Source organism: Bubalus kerabau, chromosome 23 (assembly GCF_029407905.1).
Source record: "Bubalus kerabau isolate K-KA32 ecotype Philippines breed swamp buffalo chromosome 23, PCC_UOA_SB_1v2, whole genome shotgun sequence".
NCBI classification, from domain to species: Eukaryota; Metazoa; Chordata; class Mammalia; order Artiodactyla; family Bovidae; genus Bubalus; species Bubalus kerabau.
Genome location: NC_073646.1, coordinates 2,093,297 through 2,118,597, shown reverse-complemented (window position 1 = coordinate 2,118,597; position 25,301 = coordinate 2,093,297). Strand labels below are relative to the sequence as shown.

At 65.2% G+C, this 25,301-nt stretch overlaps 3 protein-coding genes across 5 annotated transcripts in view; 2 read left to right on the top strand and 1 right to left on the bottom strand.

Moving 5' to 3' along the window:
- Positions 1–14,939, top strand: part of CLCN7 (chloride voltage-gated channel 7) — a 20,293-nt gene extending 5,354 nt beyond the window's left edge. The window contains exons 2-25 of one of the 3 annotated variants that reach the window (XM_055561922.1): positions 1,216–1,287; positions 4,260–4,331; positions 4,423–4,488; positions 4,951–5,083; positions 5,306–5,415; positions 5,830–5,910; positions 6,483–6,545; positions 6,643–6,726; positions 7,227–7,320; positions 7,530–7,594; positions 7,736–7,852; positions 8,401–8,455; positions 8,694–8,754; positions 9,232–9,370; positions 10,057–10,150; positions 10,860–11,029; positions 11,885–11,936; positions 12,098–12,225; positions 12,324–12,409; positions 12,505–12,634; positions 13,172–13,231; positions 13,327–13,503; positions 13,587–13,667; positions 13,801–14,939. In XM_055561922.1, coding sequence (XP_055417897.1) covers positions 1,216–1,287; positions 4,260–4,331; positions 4,423–4,488; positions 4,951–5,083; positions 5,306–5,415; positions 5,830–5,910; positions 6,483–6,545; positions 6,643–6,726; positions 7,227–7,320; positions 7,530–7,594; positions 7,736–7,852; positions 8,401–8,455; positions 8,694–8,754; positions 9,232–9,370; positions 10,057–10,150; positions 10,860–11,029; positions 11,885–11,936; positions 12,098–12,225; positions 12,324–12,409; positions 12,505–12,634; positions 13,172–13,231; positions 13,327–13,503; positions 13,587–13,667; positions 13,801–13,887 — 2,277 coding nt within the window. In that variant the 3' untranslated portion in view covers positions 13,888–14,939. Of the gene's footprint in view, positions 1–1,215; positions 1,288–4,259; positions 4,332–4,422; positions 4,489–4,950; positions 5,084–5,305; positions 5,416–5,829; positions 5,911–6,482; positions 6,546–6,642; positions 6,727–7,226; positions 7,321–7,529; positions 7,595–7,735; positions 7,853–8,400; positions 8,456–8,693; positions 8,755–9,231; positions 9,371–10,056; positions 10,151–10,859; positions 11,030–11,884; positions 11,937–12,097; positions 12,226–12,323; positions 12,410–12,504; positions 12,635–13,171; positions 13,232–13,326; positions 13,504–13,586; positions 13,668–13,800 lie in introns of those variants that run through there. The other 2 variants (XM_055561923.1, XM_055561924.1) reach the window with 2 other exon arrangements.
- On the top strand, positions 13,965–24,448 carry CCDC154 (coiled-coil domain containing 154). The gene is made up of 23 exons (XM_055562708.1): positions 13,965–14,271; positions 14,420–14,539; positions 15,120–15,268; positions 15,490–15,684; positions 16,188–16,206; positions 16,403–16,499; positions 16,582–16,812; positions 16,901–17,090; positions 17,229–17,275; positions 17,575–17,670; positions 18,117–18,240; positions 19,726–19,827; positions 19,901–20,029; positions 20,276–20,397; positions 20,690–20,816; positions 20,895–21,032; positions 21,913–22,032; positions 22,104–22,180; positions 22,541–22,658; positions 23,054–23,140; positions 23,406–23,593; positions 23,701–23,780; positions 24,282–24,448. The coding sequence occupies exons 1-23, from the start codon at positions 13,965–13,967 to the stop codon at positions 24,446–24,448; spliced, it is 3,030 nt and encodes a 1,009-aa protein (XP_055418683.1).
- Positions 23,265–25,301, bottom strand: PERCC1 (proline and glutamate rich with coiled coil 1). The gene has a single exon (XM_055562113.1). It carries the CDS (start codon positions 25,251–25,253, stop codon positions 24,456–24,458), a length of 798 nt encoding a protein of 265 aa, XP_055418088.1. The 5' UTR covers positions 25,254–25,301; the 3' UTR covers positions 23,265–24,455.

The following is a 25,301-nucleotide window of genomic DNA, read 5'->3' as shown; positions in this document are numbered from 1 at the left end:
TTGCCATTTACACTTGGAAGAAAGCGGCTGGAGCAGGATGCTGGGCTCATGAGCATGCCTGACAGGTTACCTGTCATGGGGGAGCAGCGCCCCCGTGGGGTCCCCCCAGCCTGGAGCCTGTGTGGGGCCTCGGCAGCTGAGGTCAGGTCCCAGTGTGGTCAGGCTGGTGTCCTCAGAGGGGGACACACACAACACACGCGTGCACACATACCCACACTCAAGCGCATGCACACCCACGCGTGCGTACCTGTCCACGTGCACACCTGCAGGCACACGTGCACACACACAGGAGGCTGGTGGCAGCGGAGCAGAGGTTGGAGTGATGTGACCACAGCTAAGGGGCTGCCGCACCACCAGGGGTGGGAAGGGGCAGGGCCTCCCTCCCGACCCTGTGCGGGCATGCTCCCCGCTGGCACTTGTGTCTGCGGAGCTGAGAGAACGTTTCTCTGCTGCGGCCTCCGCAGCTGTGGTCTCAGCCTGGGGCCTGCACTGCTGGCGGCTGGGCGTGCTGCTGAGTGTGCGCCCTCCCGCTGGAGTGCCCGTGTGCTCTGGGGTCCCACGTGGCGGGCCCGTGGTCCTCGTCCCTGCTGTGCTCCGTGGTTTCTGCAGAGGAGAGGCCGGGAGCCCCTGTGTCCTGCAGGAGGCTCGTTTCCCGGGGCTGCGCCTGTGGCGGCCTGTGCTTCGTCTCTTGGTCCTCATGTGGGCCGTGCCCAGCGCTGGGCGTGAGGGTGGGCACGTGCCAGAGTGACTGTCCTCTGCAATTGACCTGTCCCGGGCCCAGTAGCACGCCTTGCTTCAGAATGCCCTTCCCCAGAAAGAACGCTCCTCTGACCATGTGTCTGGGTGGGGGTGGTAGTTGTGAGGCCTGTGACGGGCCCACCTGGTGGAGCGGCTCATATCATGATGGGGGGACAGAGATGGGGCCTCTGCAGGTGGCCGGGGGGTGCGGGGTGAAGGGCTCCTGGAGGAGGGGCTTGATCCCTTGGGTTTCCCAGGACAGGAGAGAGGGGCCCAGGAGGACCCCGGGGATGGGACAGGCTGTGGGTCCCGGGCCGGGCCTGGGGGCAGCGCTGGCCCCGCTGGCATCTTCCACACGCGGATGTGGGTCTGTGTTCCCCCAAGGAGGCCAGGACACCGGGGTCAGGGGGCCGGGGGGGTGATGCCGATGCAGCTCGGCCTGCAGCTGAGCAGCCTGTGGTTCTCTTCTGCTTCCAGTCACCACACTCGGCATTCTTTCGGATCGGACAGTTGAGCAGCGTGGAGCTGGACGATGAGCTTCTGGACCCTGTGAGTGGGATCCTGCTCAACCAGGCCCCTTCCCTGCCCCGCCCCAGACAGCCAGGCCCGTTCTGTGGAGCCGCAGCCTGGCAGAAGACAGAGAATGCCACACAGGAGGGGATGGCAGGTGGTGACAATGCCGTGCACACGGGCCACCAGGGAGGCTCCCCTGCGGGACCCCGTCCCCGAGGCTGAGATGATGAGCGCACGTGGGGGCACGCACGTCAGGAGCGAGCTACTGTGTGCGGCCCCGGAGGGCCAGGCGCGGGGCCTGTGGTGGCCCGGGGAGGGCATCTCAGGGTGCTGGGCCCTTGGACCTGGGTGGCGTCCCTTCTCCTGCCCCTGTTTCGGGGGTTGAAGTATCCAGCAGTTTCCAGCCTTTTCCCGAGACCCTCCCCCAGACATGTGGTTGACCCCACCCCCACCCCACCCCCGCCCTGGGAGTCAGCCTGCATCCCCCTGAGGCTGCTGGCACCTCACAGCCTTCGTGTCTTTGTATCTTTTGGAGAACTTCTGGGTCCTGTCACGTTTCTTAACCAGGTTGTTTGTGTTTTTGTGATTGAGCTCTGAGAGGTCTTTGTACACTCCAGACACACATCGCTCGTCAGTTGCAGGATCTGCAGAAATTTCCTCCTGTCCATTACCGGTCTCCTCACTTTCTACCCGTGTCCTTTGAAGCCCAAACACTGCTAATTTTGACAAGAGAGAGTCCATTTGGCCTGTTTTTTGTTGCTTGTGCTTTGGGTGTCATAGGTAAGAAACCACTGCCCAGGCCAAGGTCATAAGCATTTACTCCCGTCTTTCATGTTCTACAGTTTAGATCTTTGATCCGCTTACCCCTAGTTTTGTACATGATGTAAGTAAGGGTCCAGCTTTGTTCTTTGCACCTGGGTGCCCAGTTTTCCCAGCACCGTTTCTTGAAAAGATAGTGCTTTCCCTGTTGAGTTGTCTCGGCACCATCATTGAAGGTCAGTTGCTGTGACGGGTTTGTTTCTGGGCTCTTAGCCTGTCCCTGTGCCTAGGCGACACTCCTCTGACGCCTCTAGCTTTGTAGGAAGTTTCAGAAATAGGAAGTTTGAGTCATCCCACTTTGTTCATTTCCTGAAAGAGGTTTTGGCTGTTCAGGATCCCTTGTGTGTTTCCATGTGGGGTTCAGGCTCAGCTCATCAGTTTCTTCAGAAGCTCCAGCTGGAGTTTGGACAGGTGGCGTCGACTCTTAACATCCAGTTTTCTGATCCACAAGCTCAGCATAGCTTCTCATTTGTTTAGGTCTTCTATTTTTTTTTTATTTTAACAATGTGTTATAGTTCCTAGTGTACAGATTTTCACTTGCTTTGTTAAGTGCTTTCTAGAAATAAATTTTATTTTGTAGAGTCTTATTTTTTATGCTGTGGTAAATGGAGTTGTTTTCTTAATTTCTTGTTGGATTTTTCATTGCAGGAACATGGAAATATGTTTTTCTAGAGTACTTTTTGGGGTTTTCTACATATCAGACCATGCCATCTGCAAAGAAGAGTTTCACTTCTTCCTTCCTGACCTGAGTGCCTTTCCATTTCTTTCTTGCCCAATTGCCCTGGAAGAGCCTCCAGGACTGAGCTGAGCAGAGGTGCCCCAGCAGACATCCTCGTCTTGTCCTCGTCTCAGAGGAGAGGTCTCAGTCTCTCATCCCTGAGTGTGCAGTTATGTGTGAGTCTTTATAGGCACCTTGATCGGTGGAGGAGGTCCCCTGAATTCTTCCGTTGAGTTCGGTCAGATGTTTTCCCTGTGTCTGTTGAGGTGCTCTATGTGGATTTGGTCCTTTATTGAAACAGTATTGGCCTGTTTCTGCTTTTACACCACGTCACCTTCTGCTTGTCCAGACGCCCCCAAGTGTCCTGCAGCTCGGTTCCTTCTGGCCCTAACGGCATCACAGACCCATGGGCTGAGGGCTCAGTCCATGAAACAACCCCCTCCCACACCAGTCCAGGCGCCGCCTGTGCTCCCATTGACCAGTGCAAATCAGGGTTCCCACGACCCCCTCCTTGCTTCCATAACTTGCCAGAATGACTCACAGAACTCAGGGGAGCACTTTGCTTATGTTACTGCTACTGCTGCTAAGTCGCTTCAGTTGTGTCCGACTCTGTGCGACCCCATAGACGGCAGCCCACCAGGCTTCCCCGTCCCTGGGATTCTCCAGGCAAGAACACTGGAGTGGGTTGCCATTTCCTTCTCCAGTGCATGAAAGTGAAAAATGAAAGTGAAATCGCTTAGTCGTGTCTAACTCTAGCGACCCCATGGACTACAGCCTACCAGGCTCTTCCGTCCATGGGATTTTCTAGGCAAAAGTGCTGGAGTGGGGTGCCATGGCCTTCTCCAGCTTATGTTACTCGTTTACCACAAAGGACACAACTTGGGAACCAGCCAGATGGGGGAGACCCCCAGGGAAGGTATGGGAAGGGGTGCGGAGCCCCACACCCTCCCCGGGAGCCCCTCCCAGCCCTCCACGTTTACGGGCCAGAAGCTCCCTGACCGCGCTGTGTGGGGTTTGAGTGGAGGTCCATGGCGTGGGCAGGACTGGTTGACCCCTGCCCATTGGAGAACAGCTGCGTCTCCAGCCCGCTGGTCCTGTGGTAGTCTTCTAGTCCCAGACCAGCCCTCTCTCAGCCCAGACTCGCTTGTCACTCAGAGAAGCCGGGCATCCGGGGCCGGAGCCGGAGCATGGACGAGCGCCCACAGTGGGTGTCCAGTCACACCACAGACATCTGCCATCTTGCTTTTCGGGGCCAGGCCACCTTGGTTCCTGGAATAACCCGCCTGGCAGGTGTTGCGGGGCCTGACCGCCTGCTTCCTGTCGAGGTTCTTCGTCTCCACATCCAGCCACATGCCTGGCCTGGCTTTGGGCTCAGAATCGCTGCCCTGTGGGGTGTGCGGGCACAGCCCCTTCCTTATGCCGCTGCGTCCCGACATGTGCTGGGTTGCCAGGCTCTGTCTCTTCCCCGCAGGACATGGACCCCCCTCACCCCTTCCCCAGGGAGATCCCGCACAACGAGAAGCTGTTGTCCCTCAAGTACGAGGTGGGCCCCCTCTGCCCCACCCTTCCCCAGCGTGGCCGGCCTGCGCCCATGGGCCAGGGTCGCTCACCACTGTCTGCCGCCCGGTCCGCAGAGCCTGGACTACGACAACAGTGAGAACCAGCTGTTCCTAGAGGAAGAGCGGCGTATCAACCACACGGTGAGTCTGCGTGGGAGCCGGGGGGTGGGCCTGCGTGGGAGCTGGGGGATGAGCCTGCGGGAGAGCTGGGGCAGGCGAGCCAGGGGTGAACCTGTGGGTGATCTGGGTCGGGGGGGCAGTGTGTCTGTGTGTGTGTGTCCGTCCATCTGTCTGTGTGAGACCCCGCCGCCTCCCTCCGTCTCCTTCCCGCCCCAGCCCCTCCTGGCGTTCTGGGGTGAGTGCTGCCCGCGGCAGGGCTCAGGTGCCCATGCCAGTGTCACGTTGTCACCTCTGAGGAAGTGGCGGCCGGAGAATCAGCATCCAATTACGCCCTGGTTGGGGGTCCGTCCCCCAGGGCTCCACAGCCTCTGAGACGCCGGTGGGGCTGCTCTTCTGGGTCTGGGGGCCCGCAGGGTGAGCCTGTGCACAGTGGAGGTCACAGAGCGGCCCCTGACGACCACGCCCGCCCGTGACGGCCCGCAGGCCTTCCGGACGGTGGAGATCAAGCGCTGGGTCATCTGCGCCATGGTGGGCATCCTCACGGGTCTCGTGGCCTGCTTCATCGACATCGTGGTGGAGAAGCTGGCCGGCCTCAAGTACAGGCTCGTCAAGGACAGTATCCTTTGTCCGTGGTCACTGGAAGCCAGTGGACCCGCACGAGGGGTCCCCACCATGTTCTGCTGTGGGTCAGACAGCATGACTGGGCGGGGCTACGTGTCTCGGGGTGGGGCTGTGCGGTGACCCCGAGATGCCCATTAAGTGCCCCGGAAGCCAGAGCGCAGCCCCCTGGGGAGCGGCGCCCCGTGACCCCACGACACGTGGCCCTTGACAGCCGCAGACATCGACAAGTTCACCGAACACGGTGGGCTGTCCTTCTCCCTCCTGCTCTGGGCCGCACTCAACGCCGCCTTCGTGCTCCTCGGCTCCACCATCGTCGCCTTCATAGAGGTAGGTGGGCCCGCCGGCCCAGCCCTGCAGGTCTGCTCGTGGAGGGCCCCACTGAGGGGTCACGTGCCCCGGGACCCCCTTCCTCCCATGCCCCTTTTCTCCTCCTTGTAGGGGCGTTGGAAGGAGGAGAGGGTCATGTCCGGAAGCATTTGGGTGCAATGCAGGGTCCCCTAGGTGGGCAAGAGCACGGGCCCCTCAGCAGGCACCCTGTCCTGGGACCCCCCACCTTCCCAGGGGGCCACTGGGCACCCTAAGCCCCTGGCATTTACTCCCCTTGGTGGTCACTCCAGGGGTGGGAGAGGCGAGCAGCCCCCTCCCCCGGTGGACCGGGCCCCACCAGGCGCGTCCTCCTGGGTCTGTGGCAGCCGCAGTGGCTCGCCTAGCCTGCGGGCTCAGTGCTGCCTCTCCTTCCAGCCGGTCGCCGCTGGCAGCGGGATCCCCCAGATCAAGTGCTTCCTCAATGGGGTGAAGATCCCCCACGTGGTCAGGCTCAAGGTGAGGTGCGAGGCGGCCTCTGGGGGCTCAAGGCTCAGCCCAGGACGCGTCCTTGCCGACTTAGGAGCATTCTATTTGCCCACGTTCACCTCCATAATTTGCCCAGACCCGCGCTGTCTGCTGTTGACGCGCCTCTGTGTGGATGTGCTGCAGAGTTTATGGGAGCTTTCTTTAGACAACTCCTGGGTGTTTCCAGGGGGTGGTTGGTGGACCTGGCCAGGGGTTTGCTGATGACGTCTCTCCTGCCCTTTCTGGGGACGAGGTGCTCCAGGCAGTGGGGGGTCGGGTCCCTCTCGGGAGCAGGGAGCAAAGCCCGAGGACAGAGCGGCAGCCGCTCTGCGTGTCTCCTGTGTGGACGTGCGTGCCCGGGGCGGAAGGTCTGAGGACATGGGTGGCAGGGGAACGCCAGCTGCCCGCCCCCCATCCCCGGATGCCTGCCTGGGCCCTGGCCCCCTTTTGGCCTCCTGCCTGCTGGGGGTCATGAGGTTCCTCTCTGTGTGCAGTTTGTTGCTTGGGTTCTTGAGCACGTGTGGCCTGTAGTCAGATTTGGCATCTTTTCCTTTGTGTTCCAGACCCTGGTGATCAAAGTGTCTGGCGTGATCCTGTCAGTGGTGGGGGGACTGGCCGTGGGGAAGGTAATGGAACGCAGCTGCCCCAGCCTGCACCCCCTGCCCCTGCCCCGGGGCCGTGGGGGCGGGCTGACCTTCAGAGCACGCCATCCGTGCCTTCCAGGAGGGGCCGATGATCCACTCGGGCTCGGTGATTGCTGCGGGCATCTCCCAGGGCAGGTCCACATCGCTGAAGCGGGACTTCAAGGTGAGTCCCCTGAGTGCCCAAGGCCACACCCCAGGCCGGGCCCGCCTCCCCTGCAGCCTCCTCGCCTCAGCCTCTGGTCCGTGGGGCGTCTGGTCGCTCAGTGCTCCGTGCAGGGGTGTGTGTGTGGAAACAGCGTGTAACTCTGGGAAGTGTCCACAGAAATGCAGCCCAGAGAGTTCGGAAACCTCGCATGTGTGGGCTGGTCCTTCCTGCACAGACCGCAGCGTGTGGTCACTGCTGGAGTGGGCAGTTTTCTCTGGACATCAGTGGGCAAAGAGGCTGCCCGAGACCCTGCTCTGCAGTCCTGCCAGCCGACCCCGTGGCTGAGCCCATCCGCTCCCCTCCCCCTCCCCTTCCTCCCCCTCTCACTTTGGGTTCCTTTCCCTTCTCTCCTCCCCTCCCCCACCCCTCCCCTGCCCCTCACTCTGGGCCCCCTCCCCTGGTCTGAGAGAAGTGCCATCGGAGGCCCAGGCTGAGGCATCTCTGTTGTCCTGGCCCAGATCTTCGAGTACTTTCGCAGAGACACGGAGAAGCGGGATTTCGTCTCGGCAGGAGCTGCAGCTGGAGTGTCTGCAGCCTTCGGGGCCCCTGTGGGTGAGGAAGGGTGACTGCCGGCCCCCACTGTGGGGAAGGAGGGTCTTGGTGTTGGGGTACTCTGCCACTGAGCACATGGGGCGGGCCTCCCGAGAGCCCCGATGGCCCTCTGTCATGGGCCAGGTGCCCTGGGGCGGGGGCTGGGGTGGCCATGGGTGTAGGGCTGTCTGGTGGGGCAGGGACCTCAGGGCTGGCGGCTGCTCTTCCAGGTGGGGTCCTGTTCAGCTTGGAGGAGGGCGCGTCCTTCTGGAACCAGTTCCTGACGTGGAGAATCGTGAGTGCCAGGGACGGCCTCCTCCTGAGGCCGGGCAACCCTCAGCCCACAGTCCCTCCCTGCTGTCCTCCGCTGGGGCTCAGCTGTGTGACCGCTATTGCAACACGTCAGTGCTGACAGTATGCGTCTCTCTGCCTGCAGTTCTTTGCTTCCATGATCTCCACTTTCACTTTGAACTTCGTCCTGAGTATTTACCATGGGAATGCGTGGGACCTGTCCAGCCCTGGGCTCATCAACTTCGGAAGATTTGATACTGAGGTGCCCGCCACGGCGCCCCTCACCCTACAGCCTTCCTCCGAGGGGGCCAGGCTATGCACTTGAGGCTCAGCCCGAGCAGCTGTGAGGGGAGCCCTTGTCTGGGGCTAGGGCTGGAGCTGCCCCGGGAGGGGGTGTCTCGCTTGGCCCTGCAGGTGGGGCGCCCATCAGCCAGCAGTGCTTCGGGGCAGCTCAGGCGTCTGCAGACTGTCGGGCAGCGTCAATGAGGCTGATGGCTGGTGCCCCGCAGTGGCTCCCAGAGGCCAAGAGGTCCTCAGTGGCTGGCTCTTTCCCATGACAGGCTGCTGGTGGCCGGGTCACCAGCGTCCTCTCCCTCTTTCGTGGCCCCTCACTTCCCCATTTGCAAAACCCTGGGCCATCCCCAGCCTCCCTGCGAGGAGGCAGGCGGTCTGGTCTTCCCAAGTGTCCGGGGTTCCTCTCCTGGGGTCTGTACCCTGCGGGGAGGCATAGGGCCCTTGGGCACGCCTGGCCTCGTCTGAGCAGGGGCCAGTGGTTTGCTCACGGACGCCTGCTCTTGTCTTTCCACGCAGACCATGGTGTATGTGATCCATGAGATCCCCATCTTCATCGCCATGGGCGTGGTGGGTAAGGACGGCCGCGGGCTCCAGGCCCAGCCCAGCTGCGAGGTCCAGAGAAGCTCATGGCCCCGGCCCTGCTGGCTGTCCCGGGCGGTGGAGGGCCCACCCAGGGGGACAGCTCCTCAGCTTCCTCACTCTGAGTCTATGGGGGGGCCCTCCATCCTCGGGCGTCCCCTCCGGCCCCCCTGCCACCTGGGCAGCCTTCCCTGAGTCCCAGACACCTATCTGCTCCTTCCACTTCCCAGGGGGCATTCTCGGAGCTGTGTTCAACGCCTTGAATTACTGGCTGACGATGTTTCGAATCAGGTGAGAAATCGGTTTTGAGAGGTGTGGCCGCACGGGGTCTCTAGAAGCAGTCCCGTTCTGTGCTCTCGCCACGCAGTAGCCCTGTGCCCAGCGTGCTCCCTGCTCCCCGTGTGGCAAGGCACGTGTGGCCTGGCAGGAGGCACGGCCCGTGGATCTGGCGCGGCCCTGGTAAAGTGTGTCGGGCCGCTCGCGTCAGCCTCGGCAGTTTGCAGGGGTGTCCGCCGGGCACACTCGGTCCGGCCGAGTTGCTTGTGTCCCTGGGAGAGCCATCCCGGGGGCCTCTGGTGTTCGCGGCCGAGGCGGGGTCTTGCCCTTCTTTCTCCTCGTCCTCTCACTCCGAGAGGCAGCCGAGAGCAGGCAGAAGCTTGGTGGGGGGTGGGCAGATGGGCGCGGCGTCCGGGGCGGCCCTCCCGAGTGGCGGGCCCCGTTGCCCTTGCCACCGGCTGGCCCACACTTGGCCCTGGCTGTGCGCTCCAGGTACGTTCACCGGCCCTGCCTCCAGGTGGTTGAGGCCACGCTGGTCGCCGCCGTCACCGCCACTGCCGCCTTCGTGCTCATCTATTCATCCCGGGACTGTCAGCCCCTGCGGGGGAGCTCCGTGTCCTACCCCCTCCAGGTAGGCGGCCGGAGGGGGTGGGGCAGGGCAAGCCCCCAGATGAGGGCAGGCACTGAGGCCTGGGTCTCACCTGGCCTCCCGGAGTGGCGGGCTGATGGGGTCTGCAAGGTGGGGTGGTGGGCGTGCAGGGGAGACCCATGTGCCCACACTCACCACGGCAGGTTTCACCACAGCCGCGGTGCCCGCCCACGACAAGCAGGAACTGGGTGGTTCACACACACGGTGGGTCCCCTCCCTGTGGAGAGGGCTGAGCTCTGATGCGCTCCCACACTGCCACGTGAGAGATGCCAGATGGGAAGGGCCACACGTGGCGTGGTTCTGTTCACAGGAAACATCCTTTGTAGATGAGAGCCATTTGCTGGTTGCCCAGGGCGGAATACACACTCACAGGCCTGTCTAGGCCCGCAGCTGGGGCCGTGGGGTGAACACACGCCACTCTGCTGGGAGCCCCCGCTCAGGTTAAGGCCTCCAGGGGCACGCAGTCTTGCTCAGCCTGAGGGCTGGGCCTAGCACACGCCGGGCACTGACGTCCGCCCAGGCACCATGGGAGCCTGCTCCTGATGCAAGCTCTCGGGCCTCGCCTGCTCTCCGAGGCCACAGCCAGACCCCCCGTGTGTGCTTGTGCCTGATGCCACCCGGCCCAGGACCACCACATCCCACTGCCCGTCCACTCTCACCCCTTGCAGCTCTTCTGTGCTGATGGCGAGTACAACTCAATGGCCGCGGCCTTCTTCAACACCCCGGAGAAGAGCGTGGTCAGCCTTTTCCACGACCCCCCAGGTGTGTGCCCCTGCTCCAAGTTGTCGTTTGCCTGTCCCCGTGTGGGCCTGTGTCCTCTGGCCTGTCTGCATGTGCACAGACGCGGGCCGGGCTGACTGATGCCTTCTGGCTGAGCACCCGCAGCCTTGCTGCAGGACTGGCTGTACTAGGGCCTGCAGCTGGCAGCCAGTGCCCAGGGGCCCAGCCAGGCTCCCCAGGCTGTCTGGTTCTCTTCCTGGAGGCTGTCCTGTCCTTTGTTCAGATGGACTCACCTCCCAGGGTGGGCTTCCCTCCTGGCTGCTGCCCACAGGGGTCACTCGAACAGAAGACAGCCTGGGGAGGCACTCTCTGGTACTGGAGGCTCACGCAGTCCCATGTTCCTAATGACAGGCTCAGGCTGGATGCAGACCTGCTTCCAGTTCAGCGGTCTCGGTTACCCGGGGGCAAGGGGCCACCCTGACCGCTCGGCGCCTGTCTGCAAGCCTTCTGCCTCAGCTCTGGCTGTCGCCCACCGTCAGTGGCAGCCCAGGGCCCCCGCTCCCCACCGCCTGCCCCCTGGGCAGCTGGGCTCGCGCCCGAGGGCTGGGCCCTGAAACCCTGCACTGGGCCTTTGAGGACGGGAAAGCTCGGGGAGTGGGCTGTGACCGGGGATTCAGCCGGACCACTGGGCAGGCAGCGGCACATAGGGTTGCGTCCGCATGGCAGGCCCTGGCTAGCGCCTTGTCCGCAGGCTCCTACAACCCCATGACGCTCGGCTTGTTCACCCTGGTCTACTTCTTCCTGGCCTGCTGGACCTACGGGCTCACGGTGTCAGCCGGCGTCTTCATTCCGTCCCTCCTCATTGGGGCTGCCTGGGGCCGGCTGTTCGGCATCTCCCTGTCCTACATCACGGGGGCCGCGGTGAGTGTGGGTCCTCCAGGCCACAGCCGGGCCAGTGCTCTGGGAGAGCATGGCGGGCCCAGGAGCCCACAGTTGGGGGGGGCGGGGCCTGGGGGGTGGAGCTCAGGCCTCAGCCCTGGCGATGCCTCCTGCTCGCCTCCCACTTGCCTCCCCGGGTGGCTTGGCCTTCAGCCTGTGGGCCTTCCAGCTGTATTGCGGTGGTTCAGACAAAACCTTAAAAAGCCATCAGAGGGGTACAGTGAGTCTTCCCTCACCAGGTTTGAGTCGTGTGGCCCAAGTTTCCTTCCAGGCACGGTTTTGGCTTTCGTTACGGTGACTTTCATACCGTAAACTCCTGCCTTGTGGAAGTGAGTGGCTGGGCAGCTCCTCAGCGTGTCGTAGAGTTGTATGACCACTACCACCACCGAGTTCAGAATGTTCTTGTTACCCCAGAAGGACAGCTGTCTGCGCTAGGCAGTCCCGTTTGTGTCCCCGGACCCTGCAGCCCTAGTCCGCTTTCTGCCTCCGTGGACATGCCTCTGCTGGCTATTGCGGCTATCCGTCTGCACAGGCGGGCCATCGTGAGCGTTGTGTTTTCACGGCTCGCCCATGCAGTAGTGCGAGTTGGCTTTTCACTCCTTTCTACGCTTCCTGGTGTGGCCCAGGTGTTTGTGCGTAGACTCCTGCCCACACCTGGCCCCGCCCCAGCATAGCGCATGCCTGTCTCTCAGGCGGCCAGGTTCACTTGTCCCTGAGGTCACAGTGAGCGTGTTCAGACTCAGGTGACGCTCGCGCCTGGGCAGTGCGGTCAGTGTGGCCTGGGTGGGTTTGGGTCGGGGCTACCATGCCCCCCAGCATCCCGTGTCTTCCCTGCAGGTCTGGGCGGACCCTGGCAAGTACGCCCTAATGGGAGCTGCTGCCCAGCTGGGTGAGTTCTGGCTACCACGTGGGCATCCCCCCCACCCCCCCACCCATCTGGTGCTTCCTAGGGGCCAGGCCGCAGGTTGGATGGACAGCGGGGTGCTGCACAGGGGACCGTGGGGCTGCTGCCCCACCCGCCCAGTCTCCCTCTCCCCCTCCCCCGGGCAGGTGGGATCGTGAGGATGACACTGAGCCTGACGGTCATCATGATGGAGGCCACCAGCAACGTGACCTACGGCTTCCCCATCATGCTGGTGCTCATGACCGCCAAGATCGTGGGGGACGTCTTCATCGAGGTTCGGCAGCGGTACTGGGGGTCGGCAGCTGCGGCGAGGGCAGGCCCGTGGGGGTGGTCCCCAGCAGCCTTGTGCATGGCCCTGCCCACTCTCCCCAGGGCCTGTACGACATGCACATCCAGCTGCAGAGCGTGCCCTTCTTGCACTGGGAGGCCCCTGTCACCTCGCACTCACTCACCGCCAGGTACCCTCCGGGAAGGCCCGCAGGCTGGGCGGGTGCTGGACGCCCTGGGTGGCTTCGTCAGCCACATGGTGGGTCACAGCGTGGCTCTTCCCCAGGGAGGTGATGAGCACGCCGGTCACCTGCCTGCGGAGGAGGGAGAAGGTGGGCGTCATCGTGGACGTGCTGAGCAGCACGGCATCCAACCACAACGGCTTCCCCGTGGTGGAGGACGCTGACGGCACGCAGGTATCGAGCCCCGTGGAAGGCCAGGCCGACACCTGTGCTGACCAGGGCAGCGAGTAGGGCCGGGCTTCTGTGAAGGTGGGCATCTTGCTCTGGGGTTTCTGGAAGAATCCTCTGCTCACACCGCTTTGCCCGTGAGAGAAGTTCTCGTGGTGTGGTGGTTACTGAAGCGCCCCAGCGTCTTGTGGTCCCACCTCAGGCTGCACCCCAGCCGAGGAGTCAGGGCTGATTGTCAGGGTCCTGACAGGACATGCAGCCACGCTGCCTCTGGCATCTGGGCCAGGGGCCAGAGTCTGCTTCGTGCCCACACTAACACAATGACCTCTCGGCACCTCATGGTTTGGGTCCTGCCGCCTCCTGGGCATTTGGGGACCAGCAAGACTGCCTGGGGACGTGCCTGCTGCGTGGCTAGTGCTCGAGGGCTGCCAGCATCACCCGGGAGCCTGGCTGGAGCCCCCTGCTGTCTTGGCGCTGGCGGCCAGTGGCCCAGATGGGCGGGTGGGTCCCAGGGCTCCTGCAGATGAGGCATCTCTTGTGCAGCCAGCTCGGCTCCAGGGCTTGATCCTGCGCTCTCAGCTCATCGTCCTGCTCAAGCACAAGGTAGGCCATCAGGTGGCCCAGGAGCCAGGCGGGGCCCTGGGCTCTGAGCCTCCAGCGCCCAGTGCCCGCCCCACCGTCCACCCTACCTCCCGCAGGTGTTCGTGGAGCGCTCCAGCATGGGCCTGCTTCGACGCCGGCTGCGGCTGAAGGACTTCCGCGACGCCTACCCACGCTTCCCCCCAATCCAGTCCATCCACGTGTCGCAGGATGAGCGGGAGTGCACCATGGACCTGTCCGAGTTCATGAACCCCTCGCCCTACACGGTGCCCCAGGTACTGCTGGGGGGTATCCTGCCCCGTCCCCTCCCGGGTGGGGCGGGTCTGGCGGGTGAGCTGAGGCCGTGTCCATGTTGCAGGAGGCGTCGCTCCCACGGGTGTTCAAGCTGTTCCGGGCCCTGGGCCTCCGGCACCTGGTTGTGGTGGACAATTGCAATCAGGTGAGGGGGGCCCACTGCCCCTGGCCTGCCTGCCCACCCCCAGGGCTCCCCCAGGCTGTGCCATCCCATGCATGCAGGGCAGGGGCATCCATAGAGGGAACGCTGGACCTCATGACCCGGCTTTGCTTCTCAGGTGGTCGGGCTGGTGACCAGGAAGGATCTGGCCAGGTATCGGCTTGGAAAGGGGGGCCTGGAGGAGCTCTCTCTGGCCCAGACGTGAGGCCCTGGGGCCTGCACCTCCCCCAGGGTCCTGCCTCACTCCCTGGCAGCAGATCCAGCGACCACAAGACGTTGGGGATGGCCTGGCCCGTGTGTGGCGCACATGGACGCTCTGTGTTCTCAGTGTTCCCTCCCCCAACCTCACCCCTGGGATCCCACACCCAGCCTCCTGTTCCTGATTCTTCAGGAATCTGTGCAACTGCTGTTTTCTTCCCCAAAGCCCGTGAGCACGCATGTCTGCGTGTGCGAGGGGACAGCCGGCGCACGGGGGCCCGTGGGTCTGAGTGCCGCAGCCCCACGATGGGCTGGCTTCTAGGCCTGCGCCCTGAGCACCGCCAGCGGCTGCAGCAGACGCCCCTGGCCCTGGCCCTTGGGCCTCGGCTCGGTTGGTGGCCGTCAGGTTTTGGGTCTGGACAGAGACCCGAACTGGAGGCACAGAGGCGAAGGCTTGGGGAGCAGGACCACCCTGGAGCGCAGACCCCAGAGCCGGACTCCTAGACTCACCTCTGCAGCCCTGGCCTCGCCCCCCTCAGTGCAGTGGGGCCTGCGCCGGGGTCTGGGCCCAGGGGGAGACCTGAGACCCTTCTTCAGGCCTGGACCCCCGAGTCGAACCATGCCTCTGTCACCACGCCCTTGTGGACACCGCTGGGAAGGTGGATCTTCTTGGCACATGGCGCACCAGTGGCCCTGAATGCTACGCTATAGCAGCTCTGCTTCCAGGATCGGGGGCACGGGCTTTCTGGGATGAGTCAGCGAGCCCAGAGCAGGGACGCACCCTTCCCAGGCCAGGCAGGCCCAGAGCTGGGATGCTGTGTCCCCGAGGCCCCACTGGACCTTTCTTCTGCAGGGACTGGCGTCCCTGGCCCACTCTGTGATGGCAGCCATGGATGGCTCTGTGGTGGGTTGGTGGGCATTCCAGCTGTGTTTCAGCCCCTTTCAAGGGGGTGGGGCCTCAGAAGGTGGCTCTCTTGCTGGTGGGGAAGCCCTCCGTTGGAGGGCACGGGGGTCCAATTGTGGGGATCTGAATGGAAGAAATAAAGGAATGGTACTGATGATCGTTGTCAGCTCCTTGTTCCCACCCAGTGTGGACCCTGATCCAGCACCCAGGATTCACTGGCTCACAGGGGTGGAGGTGGGGGATACCCCAGTGGGGACGCCCCTGAGTTGGGGATGCAGGTGAGGGACTCAGAGACCCCTGAATGGGCAAGTGCCTGGGGCCACCCCGTGCTCCAGGGAGGGTGGGCCCCGGCCACCACATCCTCGTCCACATTCCTGGGACCATCGCAGAGCCCTTGAAGAAGGCCATCTTCCCTCCCTTGCCTCCCGACTGCGGCCCCGGTCCCCACACTCGGGGGCCCCCAGGCTACGGCTGCTTGGTCAGGGTGCGGCCCCTCAGCCACTCTGTCCCTCACCTGCCAGCCTCCAGGGTGTGTGATGTGGCCGCAGGGCATTGGGCTCCCTGGAGAGGGGTTGCCTTTGACACAGGCACACTTTGTCACAGGGAAGCCCCCCAACAGCCCTCGTGGGCAGGTCTGGCAACAGTGGGAGTGGGACCACCTGGGTGGGGTGTGGGGTCCGAGTGTCCACACAGGCCTGACGCCAGACGCGGCCCCCACCCCCGGCACCTGGCTGCAGGCTGAGACGCAAGGAGAGCGTGGGCGCCATCCCCAGTCGCTGGGCGTTGACGTCGAGCGAGGGGCTGGGCGGCGTGTTAGTTACCCCCTTTGAGTGGACTGCAGGTCCGCTCGGCCTGCCCTTCCTCGCGGGGCTGTGCCTGCTCTGCGGCTGCACCCTCCAGGTGGCCCTGCCCCGGCCTCGCCCCATCGCCCCTGTGGCCCCATGCCCTTGGCCTGGCCACCCCTCCCACCGAATGTGGTCCTGGCCTCCAGCCTCCCCGCTTGGGCTCCCTGACCAGAGGATGGGTGATCGCTTCCAGGCCACCCCTCCCACCGGGCTAGGGGTTCCCTGGCTGACCCAGCGGCCGGCAGCCACTCCCCCGACGGGCAGAGGGGCGTCCCTTCGGGTCCATCCGAGAGTGGGCAGTTGGGGCGGCCTTGCTGGGACGGGGAAGCTGAGGGCTCAGGTTCCACCGGCAGTTGGGCCGTAAAGTCAGGAGGTTCTGCTGAGGAGAAGGTTCCGGCAGAGCCCCGCTGTCCTCCAACCTTGGTTTTGTCCTGAAAGGAGGGATGTGAGGGCAGGGGCAGCCTCTTTGCGCCCCACGTGCTCCCCCGACCCCGGAGCTTCCGGCTCTGACTCCCCACCGTGCCCCCCCCCGCCCCTCAACCTCACCCCTGGGTCCAGCTCTGGGCCGCCGCGGGGCGTGAGGCCCAGGCCTCCTAGCAGCAGGCCGACCACAAGCAGGGCTGCAGGTGAAGCTGTGAGTGGCGGCTGGAGCTAGGGGGACTGTCTGGGTGAGAGCTTCTGTGTCCCGTGGGACCCCCGGCTCCCCTCACAGCCCCGGCGGCCTCGGGCTGGCAGCCACTGTCCTGCTTCTGTCCAACGCTGTGTGTCCTCAGGCAGGGCCTGGACCTCTCTCAGCCTGAGCTTCCTGTGTGGACGGCGGGATCCAAGCCCTCCCTGGGCCTCGCTGTGTGCCCAGCAGGATGAGCCACGGTGAGCGCAGCGGGTGCCTGCGGCAGGGTCTGGGGTCCATCTGGGAGCAGCTCCCCGGTCAGCCCTAAAGGCGAACCCCAAGGCACCTTCTTGTAGAGTGGACAGACAGCAGCCCCTCATCCAAGGCCTCGCCGCCCTCCCAGCTGAGCACCGTTGCCCTGGAGGACCTGGGGCTCCTGGAGGAAGAGCTGGCCAGCCCCGAGCCCCTGAATCCGGAGGAGGTCTCGGAGAAGGATGCGTGCAGTCACCTGCAGTCTGACGCCTCCGACCTGGAGCAGGGCACCCCGAAGCGCTGGAAGCAGCTGGAGCAGTGGTGAGCCCCTGGGGCAGGCGAGGGAGCCTCGCGGTCAGTACCACCGCCCCACACAGACGGCCGACTCGGCCTGCTCCTCGCCCCCCAGGGTAGCCGACCTGCAGGGTGAGGTGGCGTACCTGCGGGGACACCGGGCCCGCTGCGAGCATGCCACGCTGAGCCTACTGCGGGAGCTGCTGCAGCTGCGGGCCTGCCTGCAGCTGCAGGACACACAGCTGAAGAGGCTGCAGCTGGAGACGCGGCAGGTGGCTGCAGCCCCCGAGAAGGAGGCTGTCCAGGTGGGGCGTGTCCCGAGGCCTGGGGGCAGCATCTCCCCAGAACCTGAGCCCCACTCAGCCCAGGCCCAGCACCCCGACGACCCCCGGGGTCGGGCTCCGAGGCCCCGGCTGCACTCAGCCCGTGTCTCCGCCTCGCAGTTCCCTGGCCCACAGCAGCAGAACCAGATGCAGGCTCTGGACAAGAGGTACCCCCCCATACCCCCCACTCACAGAACAGGCCTGGGGGAGAGAGAGGGCCTTTGGGGAAGCAGCTGCTGCTGCCCGGCCAGCGTGGGCCCCAGCCCCGGGCTTTGGTTCCCTCCAATGTGGCGTCTTGCTCGGGTTAGCAAATCCATCCGCAGCTCCTCTCCAGAAGGCCTGGTTGCTGGAGCCCGGGAGCCCGGGAAGGGGGCTGAGGCTTGGCCAAGCCCCCACCCTGAAGGCTGCCCAGCCTGCTCCTGGCCACCGGGAGGGGCCCCAGGCAGATGTGCCTCTTGTGTGCCAGGCTGGTGGAAGTCCGGGAGGCCCTAACCCAGATCCGGAGGAAGCAGGCGCTCCAGGACTCTGAGCGGAAGGGCGCCGAGCAGGAGGCCAGCCTCAGGTGGGCCCCTCGGGAGGTGGTCTCTGGACCTGATAAGTGGTCGTGGGGGCGTCCCATGGCAGGGCAGGTGTCCCCCCGCCCTGGGTGCCAAGCTGCTGGTTGACAGGAGGCCTCAGAACCCCTGTGGACACTCTGTGGGGAAAAGAGACTCGAGCCCAGGGTCCCCACCCCACCCCTCCGCCGTCATCACACTCACAGAGAGCCCAGCTCTTACCATCCCGGAGTGGGGGCGCGGAGGGGACACGCGCTGGGCTTCTGGCCTCTCGAGAGCGTTTACCCCGGCGGGGTCAGACCCCCTGCTCTGCCAGCCCATGGATCAGTCTCCACCCCCTGGATACAGGCTCAGGCCTGAGAAGGACTTGGTGTCCAGGCCCCCGCAACATCCCTGGGGCCCCCAAGGCCCTCCAGCCGGCTGGGCTGCCGTCACCTGCAGCCATTACCCCCAGGCTGTCCGAGCTGACTGGGAAGCTGAAGCAGGAGGAGCAGGACCGCGAGGTGGCCTGCGGGGCCCTGCAGAAGAGCCAGGAGGAGGCGGGCCAGAAGGTGGACCATGAGGTGGCCAGGATGCAGGTACCCAGGAGGCCCACGCCGGGCCCAGGCGTCTGAGCAGCCGACGAGCTGCCAGTGAGCTGGTCCACACTGGATCCCTCCCAGCTGGCGTCTCCTCTGCCAGCGGGCTCTTCCTTTCCCCGGCTCTCCTTTTGGTTCTGTCCATGTGTTTGGACCTGGGCCAACCCCCAAGACCCACGCTGTGCACTGTGGTGGCCACTGGCCATGGGGGTCTCTGCATGTCGGCTCCTTGGTCATACGAGCCAGGCCACAGTGCCTTGTGGCCACCTGTGGCCAGCGCCTACTGCCACGGCCACGGCCACGGCCATGAGACAGAGCACTTCCTCCCCCACAGAAAGTCCATCAAAAGCACCTCCCTGTCCCAAGGGACCAGCCCCTGGATCCAGAAACAGAAGCTCATACCCTGAGGCCCTTCCCCACCCTCCACCCCCGCACATGGACATGCATATCCCTGTGGGCCCGCTGCTGGGCCAGTGCGCGTGGCCTAGAAGGCGGGGCTGGGGCCGTGCACCTCTGGCCTAGCCTCTGCAGCTCTGCAAATAGAGACCAGGCCCTGCACCACGTCCCCAGCTGCTGCCTGCATAGCTCAGCTGCCCCGCTGCCTGCTGCCCCCGCGCGGCCCTGTGGGAAGGCAGTGTGCCGGCCCCATCGACAGGCAGGAGCTCCGGGCAGTGTCAGGGCCCAGGGTTCCCCATGCCCGGCTGGCCCACCGCCCCCCTAGTGCGCCCTGGGGCACTGAGTGGGCTCCTCGGCCTGTGGTCATCTGTCTACTGTTGCCCATGGCTGCTCTGGCGCAGGAGCCACGAAGCTGGAGGGTTGTGACAGAGACCCTGGGCCCATCGACCCGAATCTCTGCCTCTTGGTTCTTTACAGAAGCAGCTGAGCCCGGCTCTAGGTCAGCCTGCATGGGGCGGGGAGGCACATGCAGGCCAGGCACGCCTGCCCTGGACTGGGGGCGGCCCTCCCGGCCTTAAAAGGAGAGGGTGCCTCGTGCCTGTGGGCGTGTCGGGGGGCAGCGCTGAGCAGGGCTGCACCCAGACCCCTGGCAAGACAGGAAGGGAACAATGGAGGGAGAAAGGGGAAGGGCCTCCTCCCTGGGCCCGGGGGCAAGGGCAGGCAGTGTACGAGCGAATGTGTGTGTGTACATGTGTTTGCGTGTGTGCGCCCATGCTCAAACGGACACCAAGCTCCTGGCAGGGGTGGGATCGGTGGCTGGTCTGCAGTGTCCCTTGGCCCGGGGGTCTGGGGGTCACTGTGGGGACCACGTGTGTCCTGGGCTCCTTCATAGCCCTTGGGGACCAGGGCCCCGCCTGCCCACCTGCCATCCTCTGGAGGGTGTGACGGGCCCGGCCCTGCAGGTGTGGGGACCAGGGCTGCCTTCGACAGAGAAGGCTGGGCAGAGAGAGCACAGCATGGCACTGTGGGCGAGGGGGCGGACGTGGGGGATGCCCATGGCCATGGCGACCACATGGACCCCGCCCGCAGGCCCAGATGACCAAGCTGGGGGAGGAGATGAGCCTCCGCTTCCTCAAGAGGGAGGCCAGGCTGTGCAGCTTCCTGCAGAAGAGCTTCCTGGCCTTGGAGAAGGTAGGCCCCTGCAGGGGGAGGGGGTGCGGCCATGCCCCCTACGCCCCAGGCTCATGGCCACTGGCCACTGCAGAGGATGAAGGCCTCGGAGAGTGCGCGGCTGCGGGCGGAGAGCGCCCTGCGGGAGGAGCTGGAGTGCAGGTGGCGGCAGCTGCAGGAGCTGGACACGGAGCGTGTGCGGGCCCTGCAGGGGCAGTGCCAGGTGGGGGAGGGGCAGTGCCAGGGGGAGGGGCAGGGCCAGGGGGAGGGGTGGTACCAGGTGGGGGGGCGGTGCTAGGCAAGGAGGGTGGGGACGTTGCCAGGTAGCAGGGAGGCGCAGGCCCAGGTGAGGGGGACGGGCAGTGCCAGGGGGGTGATGGAGAGGCCAGGTGGGTGGCATGGCACATGTGGGCCCTGTGGGGGCAGCGCCAGGCGGGCAGTGTGCCAGGCCCCCTCCACCCGGCAGCAGGAAGAGTGCCACCTCCTGGAGCAGTGCCGGGGCCTGGACAAGGCCGTGGTCCAGCTGACCGAGTTCGTGCAGCAGAACCAGGTGTCGCTCAACCGCGTCCTCCTGGCTGAGCAGAAGGCCTGGTGGGTGTCCGAGCAGGCCCTCAGGCAGGGCAGGTGTCCTCCTAGCATGGTGCCGCAGGGCAGAGGGGCGGCCTTATAGTGGGGGCTCCCCTCAACACCCCAGCCTGCTTCACAGGGTGCTCTGAGTGGTAGCGGTGGACACAGCCCAGTCTAGTGGCCCCTGGGATGACACCCATCATCTCATCCCTGGGGCCTCCTGGAAGGCTCTGAAGCCAGTGGCCCTAGTCCAGTGCCCAGGGTGGGGGCCAGCCTTGGCTGGAGGTCAGTCTTTCTCAGTGGCACCCACCCCCAGGGACGCCAAGGGGCAGTTGGAAGAAAGCCGGGCTGGGGAGCTGGCCACCTACCTGCAGGAGAACCTGGAGGCCATGCAGCTGGCCGGCGAGCTGGCCCAGCAGGAGACGCACGACGCCCTGGAGCTGGTGAGGCTGCTGGGCGGGGGGCGGGCTCACAGGGTCCCCCTTCCAGGCGGGCAGCACACTCAGCCCCGCCCCCCGCAGCTCCGAGAGAAGAGCCAGGCCCTGGAGGTGTCCGTGGCTGAGCTGGTCAGGCAGGTGAAGGACCTGAGTGACCACTTCCTGGCCCTGAGCTGGCGGCTGGACCTGCAGGAGCAGACGCTGAGCATGCGGCTGCGGGAGGCGAGTATCCCACGCAGGAGGGGCCCCGCCGCCCTGGCAACTGGCCCCACGGCCCCAGGCCCAGAGCACACGGGCTCCACAGAGCGGCCAGCACAGCAGCCTCCTCCCAGGGGTTCTTTGTCTTTTTCTAACAGCTTTATTGAGGTTCAGGGCACACAACAGTCCACCTTTTCAGAGTGTGTAATTCCGTGGTTCTTTGTGCGTTCGGAGCTGTACAAGCTCTACCATGCTCACTTCTAGAACCTTTCCTTCCTCTCTGAAGGAAACCCCGTGTGTCCGTGGACACTCCCAGCCCCAGGCAAGCACTGATCTGCTTCCTGTCTGTGGATCTGCCTGCTCTGGACGTTTCACATAAGTGGGACCGAACAACCTGTGGCCTCTGTGAGCATCTCTCACTGAGCATCACGTGTCTGGGGTCCATCCGTGCTGTGCATCAGCACGCGCCTCCTTTTCTTGGCTGTGACATCTCACCGTGGACAGACCGCAGCTTATCCATCTGTCCGCTGATGGGCACTGAGCTGCTGCCCTTTTGATGCCCTCAGTCCTGCTGTGAACACACGTGTGCACACATGATCACCCTTTGGTGGTGGGGCGGGCGCCTATTTTCAGTCCCTGTCTGCACAGGCTTGTGGGCCACTGGGGCAGGGAGCCCGGTCCGCCGTGTGCCAGGCCAGGCTGTGTCCAGTTAGCATGGACCTGCTCAGACCTGAGGCAGGTGCCCCAAGCCCTCTAGGACCTCTGCTGTGTGGGGGTGACCGTGTCGGGTCTGGCTACATGTCCGTCTGTCCGCCCGTCCCCCTCCCTCTCCATGTCCGTCTGTCCGCCCGTCCCCCCTACCCCTCCTGCTGGGCTCCAGCCCTCACTGGTGCCCCCCTCTCAGACACAGAATGAGTGGGAGGTTGCAGAGCAGCGGTGGCGGGAAGGCCTGACGCGGTGTCGAGAGGAGGCGGAGGCGCACCTGCGGGAGGTGCAGGAACGAGTGGACCGGCTGCCCCAGCAGGTGGGTGTGGGCCGGGCGGACTCCCCTCCTGCCGTGCCCACCCGTAGCTGCCCGCCCACTCCATGTTTCAGATAGAGGCTGTCACCGACAAGTGTGTGCTTCACAAGAGTGACTCGGACTGCAAGATCTCTGCTGAGGCCACAGCCAGGTGAGGCCCGGCTCCGACACGGCCAGGAGGGCCTTTGGGGTGGGGCTGCCCACCCCCCCAAGCAGGGCACAGTTCTCTTAGCACCACCTGCAGCCTCCCGGGCCTCCTGATGGTAGGCGTCCTCCCCAAGCCCCCGCCTCTGTGGCTGCCCCGAGCCCTTCCCAGCCCCACCTGGCCCAGCTTTGGGCTTGGGTCCTTCTGGGGGTTGCCTTCCACCATCACCTCCTGGGACCCCCAGTGCCCACCAAAGAGGTGGCAAGGCTGAGCGCCCCTGCCCCACCCAGGGCCTCCTCCGTCCACCGCCCTGTGCACCCCCGCAGGCCCTCCCAGAGCCCAGCAGCCCCACATCTGTGCCCACAGAGAGCTGGCGGTCGAGGCCGTGAGGCAGGAGCTGGCTGCCCTGCTGTCCTCTGTGCAGCTGCTCAGAGAGGGCAACCCTGGGCGCAAGATCGCCGAGATCCAGGGCAAGCTGGCCACGGTACCCAGGGCCTGGCACACTTGGTGGGGACAGGGGCCACACAGACCTCCCCCTACCAGGGAGGCTCAGATCCAGGACACCGCTGGCGGGTGGGGCAAGGCCCATGGAACCAGCCGTCCCGCTGCTGGCTCTGCACACCTCGGCCTCTGAGAGTACCAGCGGGGGCTCCCACATGGACCCTCGGATGCTGGGGCACGTCCACGGTCACAGGGGAGAGAGGGCCCTGAGAACTGCCGAGTCCCGCCTTGTCACTGGGCAGATGATGCTCCCAGCTTCCACGCAGGGGCCAGGATCCTCTTGTGGGAGAGCCTCTGCCCCGAATGGCTGGGGTGGGGCTGCCCCCTGGGGCTGCAGACTCCCTGCGTCCATAACCACGAATGGGGGGCCGTGTTTAGTTTCAGAACCAAATGATGAAATTGGAAACCAGCATCCAGGACAACAAGACCATCCAGAATCTCAAGTTTAATACAGAAACCAAGCTGGTGAGAGGCGGCCCCTGCGCTGGCTGCTCCTGCCCCCCAGGCCTGCAGGGGGATCGCCCGTGCCTTCCTCTGTGCGGGGCCTGACACCCTGCTGCCCTCACCACCCCCAACCCGGCCACCTCCTAGCACTCCTCTCTGCGCAGCCGTTTGTCTGTCTGCGTGTCTGGCCCAAGCCACGTTTCCTGGCAGATAAGGCCCGGGTTTGTCCAGAGGGAGATAATCCCTGCTGGCAGGCCCCCGTCTGGTCTGACTCCCGCGTCCACAGCGCACGGAGGCAATGGCCACCCTGCAGGAGAGCGTGCTGCGCCTGTGGAGCGAGGAGGGCCCCTGGGCCCCGACGCTGAGCGGCAGGAGGGGCCCCACGTCCCTGGGGCGGCAGCAGTTCTTCATCAAGGACATGGCCCCCAACGACGTGGTCCCCGTGAATCGCTGGGGCGTGTATCAGGCCATGAGGTGGGCAGCGGGAGCCGCCTTCCAGAGCGCCTGCAGGTCCGGGTTCAGGGGAGGCCGCAGGGCAGGGGATGGAGGTGGGCCCCGGGCGTGAGCTGTGTCTCGGGCAGGTGGCTACAGTGGAAGGCGGCTCTCGTGAACCTGGCAGCCTGGCAGACGTCCAGGAGCGCGGCCTTGGAGAAGCCCCTAGGCAAGACGCCTGCCCGCCGACTCTCGTCCCTGCCTGTTCCCCAGAAATAAACGTGCCCGCCCCATTCCTGTGAGAGTCCAGAGTTCCCTCCCGGGGGCGGGCAGGAGGCCCTGGGCAGAGAAAAGACCAACAGGGTCTTTCTGAGACTCCCAGAACCCCTGTTCCAGCCAGAGCCACCAAGCCCAGGCCCCACAGCTCCCCAGGGCCTCCTGCCCACAGCACTGCGCCCCACTGGGCCTTCGCTCCACACTGAGACGGCGCCCACTTCCCGCACTACCAGAAAGCCCTCGGCCCAGTAGCTGGCCTTGGCCTGCCGTGGGCACCACAAGGAGGGGCCACCCTGGGGCTAGCCGAGCGGGCAGTGCAGTGGGTGGCCCTACACCGCTGGCTGGAACCTTGGGGGCTGGCCTGTGGGACATGGGACTCACCCACAGCATGTGGACTCAAGCCCCCACCTCTGAGGGGCTGCAGCTCCTGCCCCGCCCTCCCTCCTGTGGGCAGAGCCCCTGGGTAGCTCCGGCCCACCCCTGCCCTGGCCTGGGGAGCCCCGACCTGAGCTGGTCCAAGTCCTGGTGGCCGCCGTGGCTGGGGTTCCCTGGCTCATCCAGTTCAGCAGGAAGGTGAGTCCGGATGCCTGGAGCCCTCGGTTCACTCCCACTGACCCTTGAGTGATCACTAGGCCTCGGCCAGCTGCACCCCCTCCAGGCCCGGGGCCCCCGTGCCCAGCAGCTCGGACCCGGCCTCTGCCGACCAGCTGGCCAGCAGGTCACTGAAGTCGGGAGTGCCAGGGTGCAGCAGGCCCAGGGGGCTGGGTGCCGGCTCCCTCCAGAAGGATGGGGGCAGCTTCCTCTGGGTCATTGGGGTGATGTGGCCGTACTTGCGCTCCAGCCTGAGTCGCCGCCCACTCACTGCCCGGGCACCAGAGCACTGCCGCAGCCCATAGTCGAAGAGCTCGGCCAGGGGCCCCAGCAGCGGTGGCCCATCCCTACCAAGGCCTGGCCCGTGCGCCTGCCCCTCGGGGCACCCCGGGGAGCAGCCCCCGGGCTCGGTGGCCTCACGGTTTTCTGGGGGGGCGCTGCGGGCTGGGCGCACCAGATCGGCGCAGGAGAGCTCCCTGGCCAAGCTGCTGGCCGGGCGGCTGTCAGCGTAGACGTCACAGGCGTCGGGGTCCTGCCCCCGGTCCTTGCGGCCGAAGTACCGCTGGATGTCGCCGCTGATGAGCTCCGAGAACCGCAGCAGCTGCAGCGGCGTCTCCGGGCTGCTGGGGTCCAGGGGGGGCACTTCGGGGGCCCAGCCTGGGCTGCAGGAGTTCGGGCTGTGGCCCTCTGGCCCCTCGGCCTCCAGCTCCTCCTCCTCCTCCCCCTCCTCCTCCTCGGAAGTGTCTGGGGGCTCCGGGACTGGGGACAGGAAGGGCTGGAGGGCCGGCAGGGGCAGCCGGAAGTCACAGAGCGGCCGGATGACCCCCGCGGCCATCTCCTCCTGGAGTGTCAGGGCAGCGAGTTCCAGCTGTGGAGGGAGGCA

What these genes read in the sequence shown, in the direction of transcription:
- CCDC154 (XM_055562708.1), top strand. Translation starts at nt 13,965, where the DNA reads ATGGCCTGGCCCGTGTGTGGCGCACATGGACGCTCTGTGTTCTCAGTG. An exon ending in TTGTGGACACCGCTGGGAAG is followed by an intron (nt 14,540 to 15,119) that starts GTGGATCTTCTT and finishes CCCGTGCTCCAG; the next exon opens with GGAGGGTGGGCCCCGGCCAC. An exon ending in GGCGTGTATCAGGCCATGAG is followed by an intron (nt 23,594 to 23,700) that starts GTGGGCAGCGGG and finishes TGTCTCGGGCAG; the next exon opens with GTGGCTACAGTGGAAGGCGG.
- PERCC1 (XM_055562113.1), bottom strand. Translation starts at nt 25,253, where the DNA reads ATGGCCGCGGGGGTCATCCGGCCGCTCTGTGACTTCCGGCTGCCCCTG.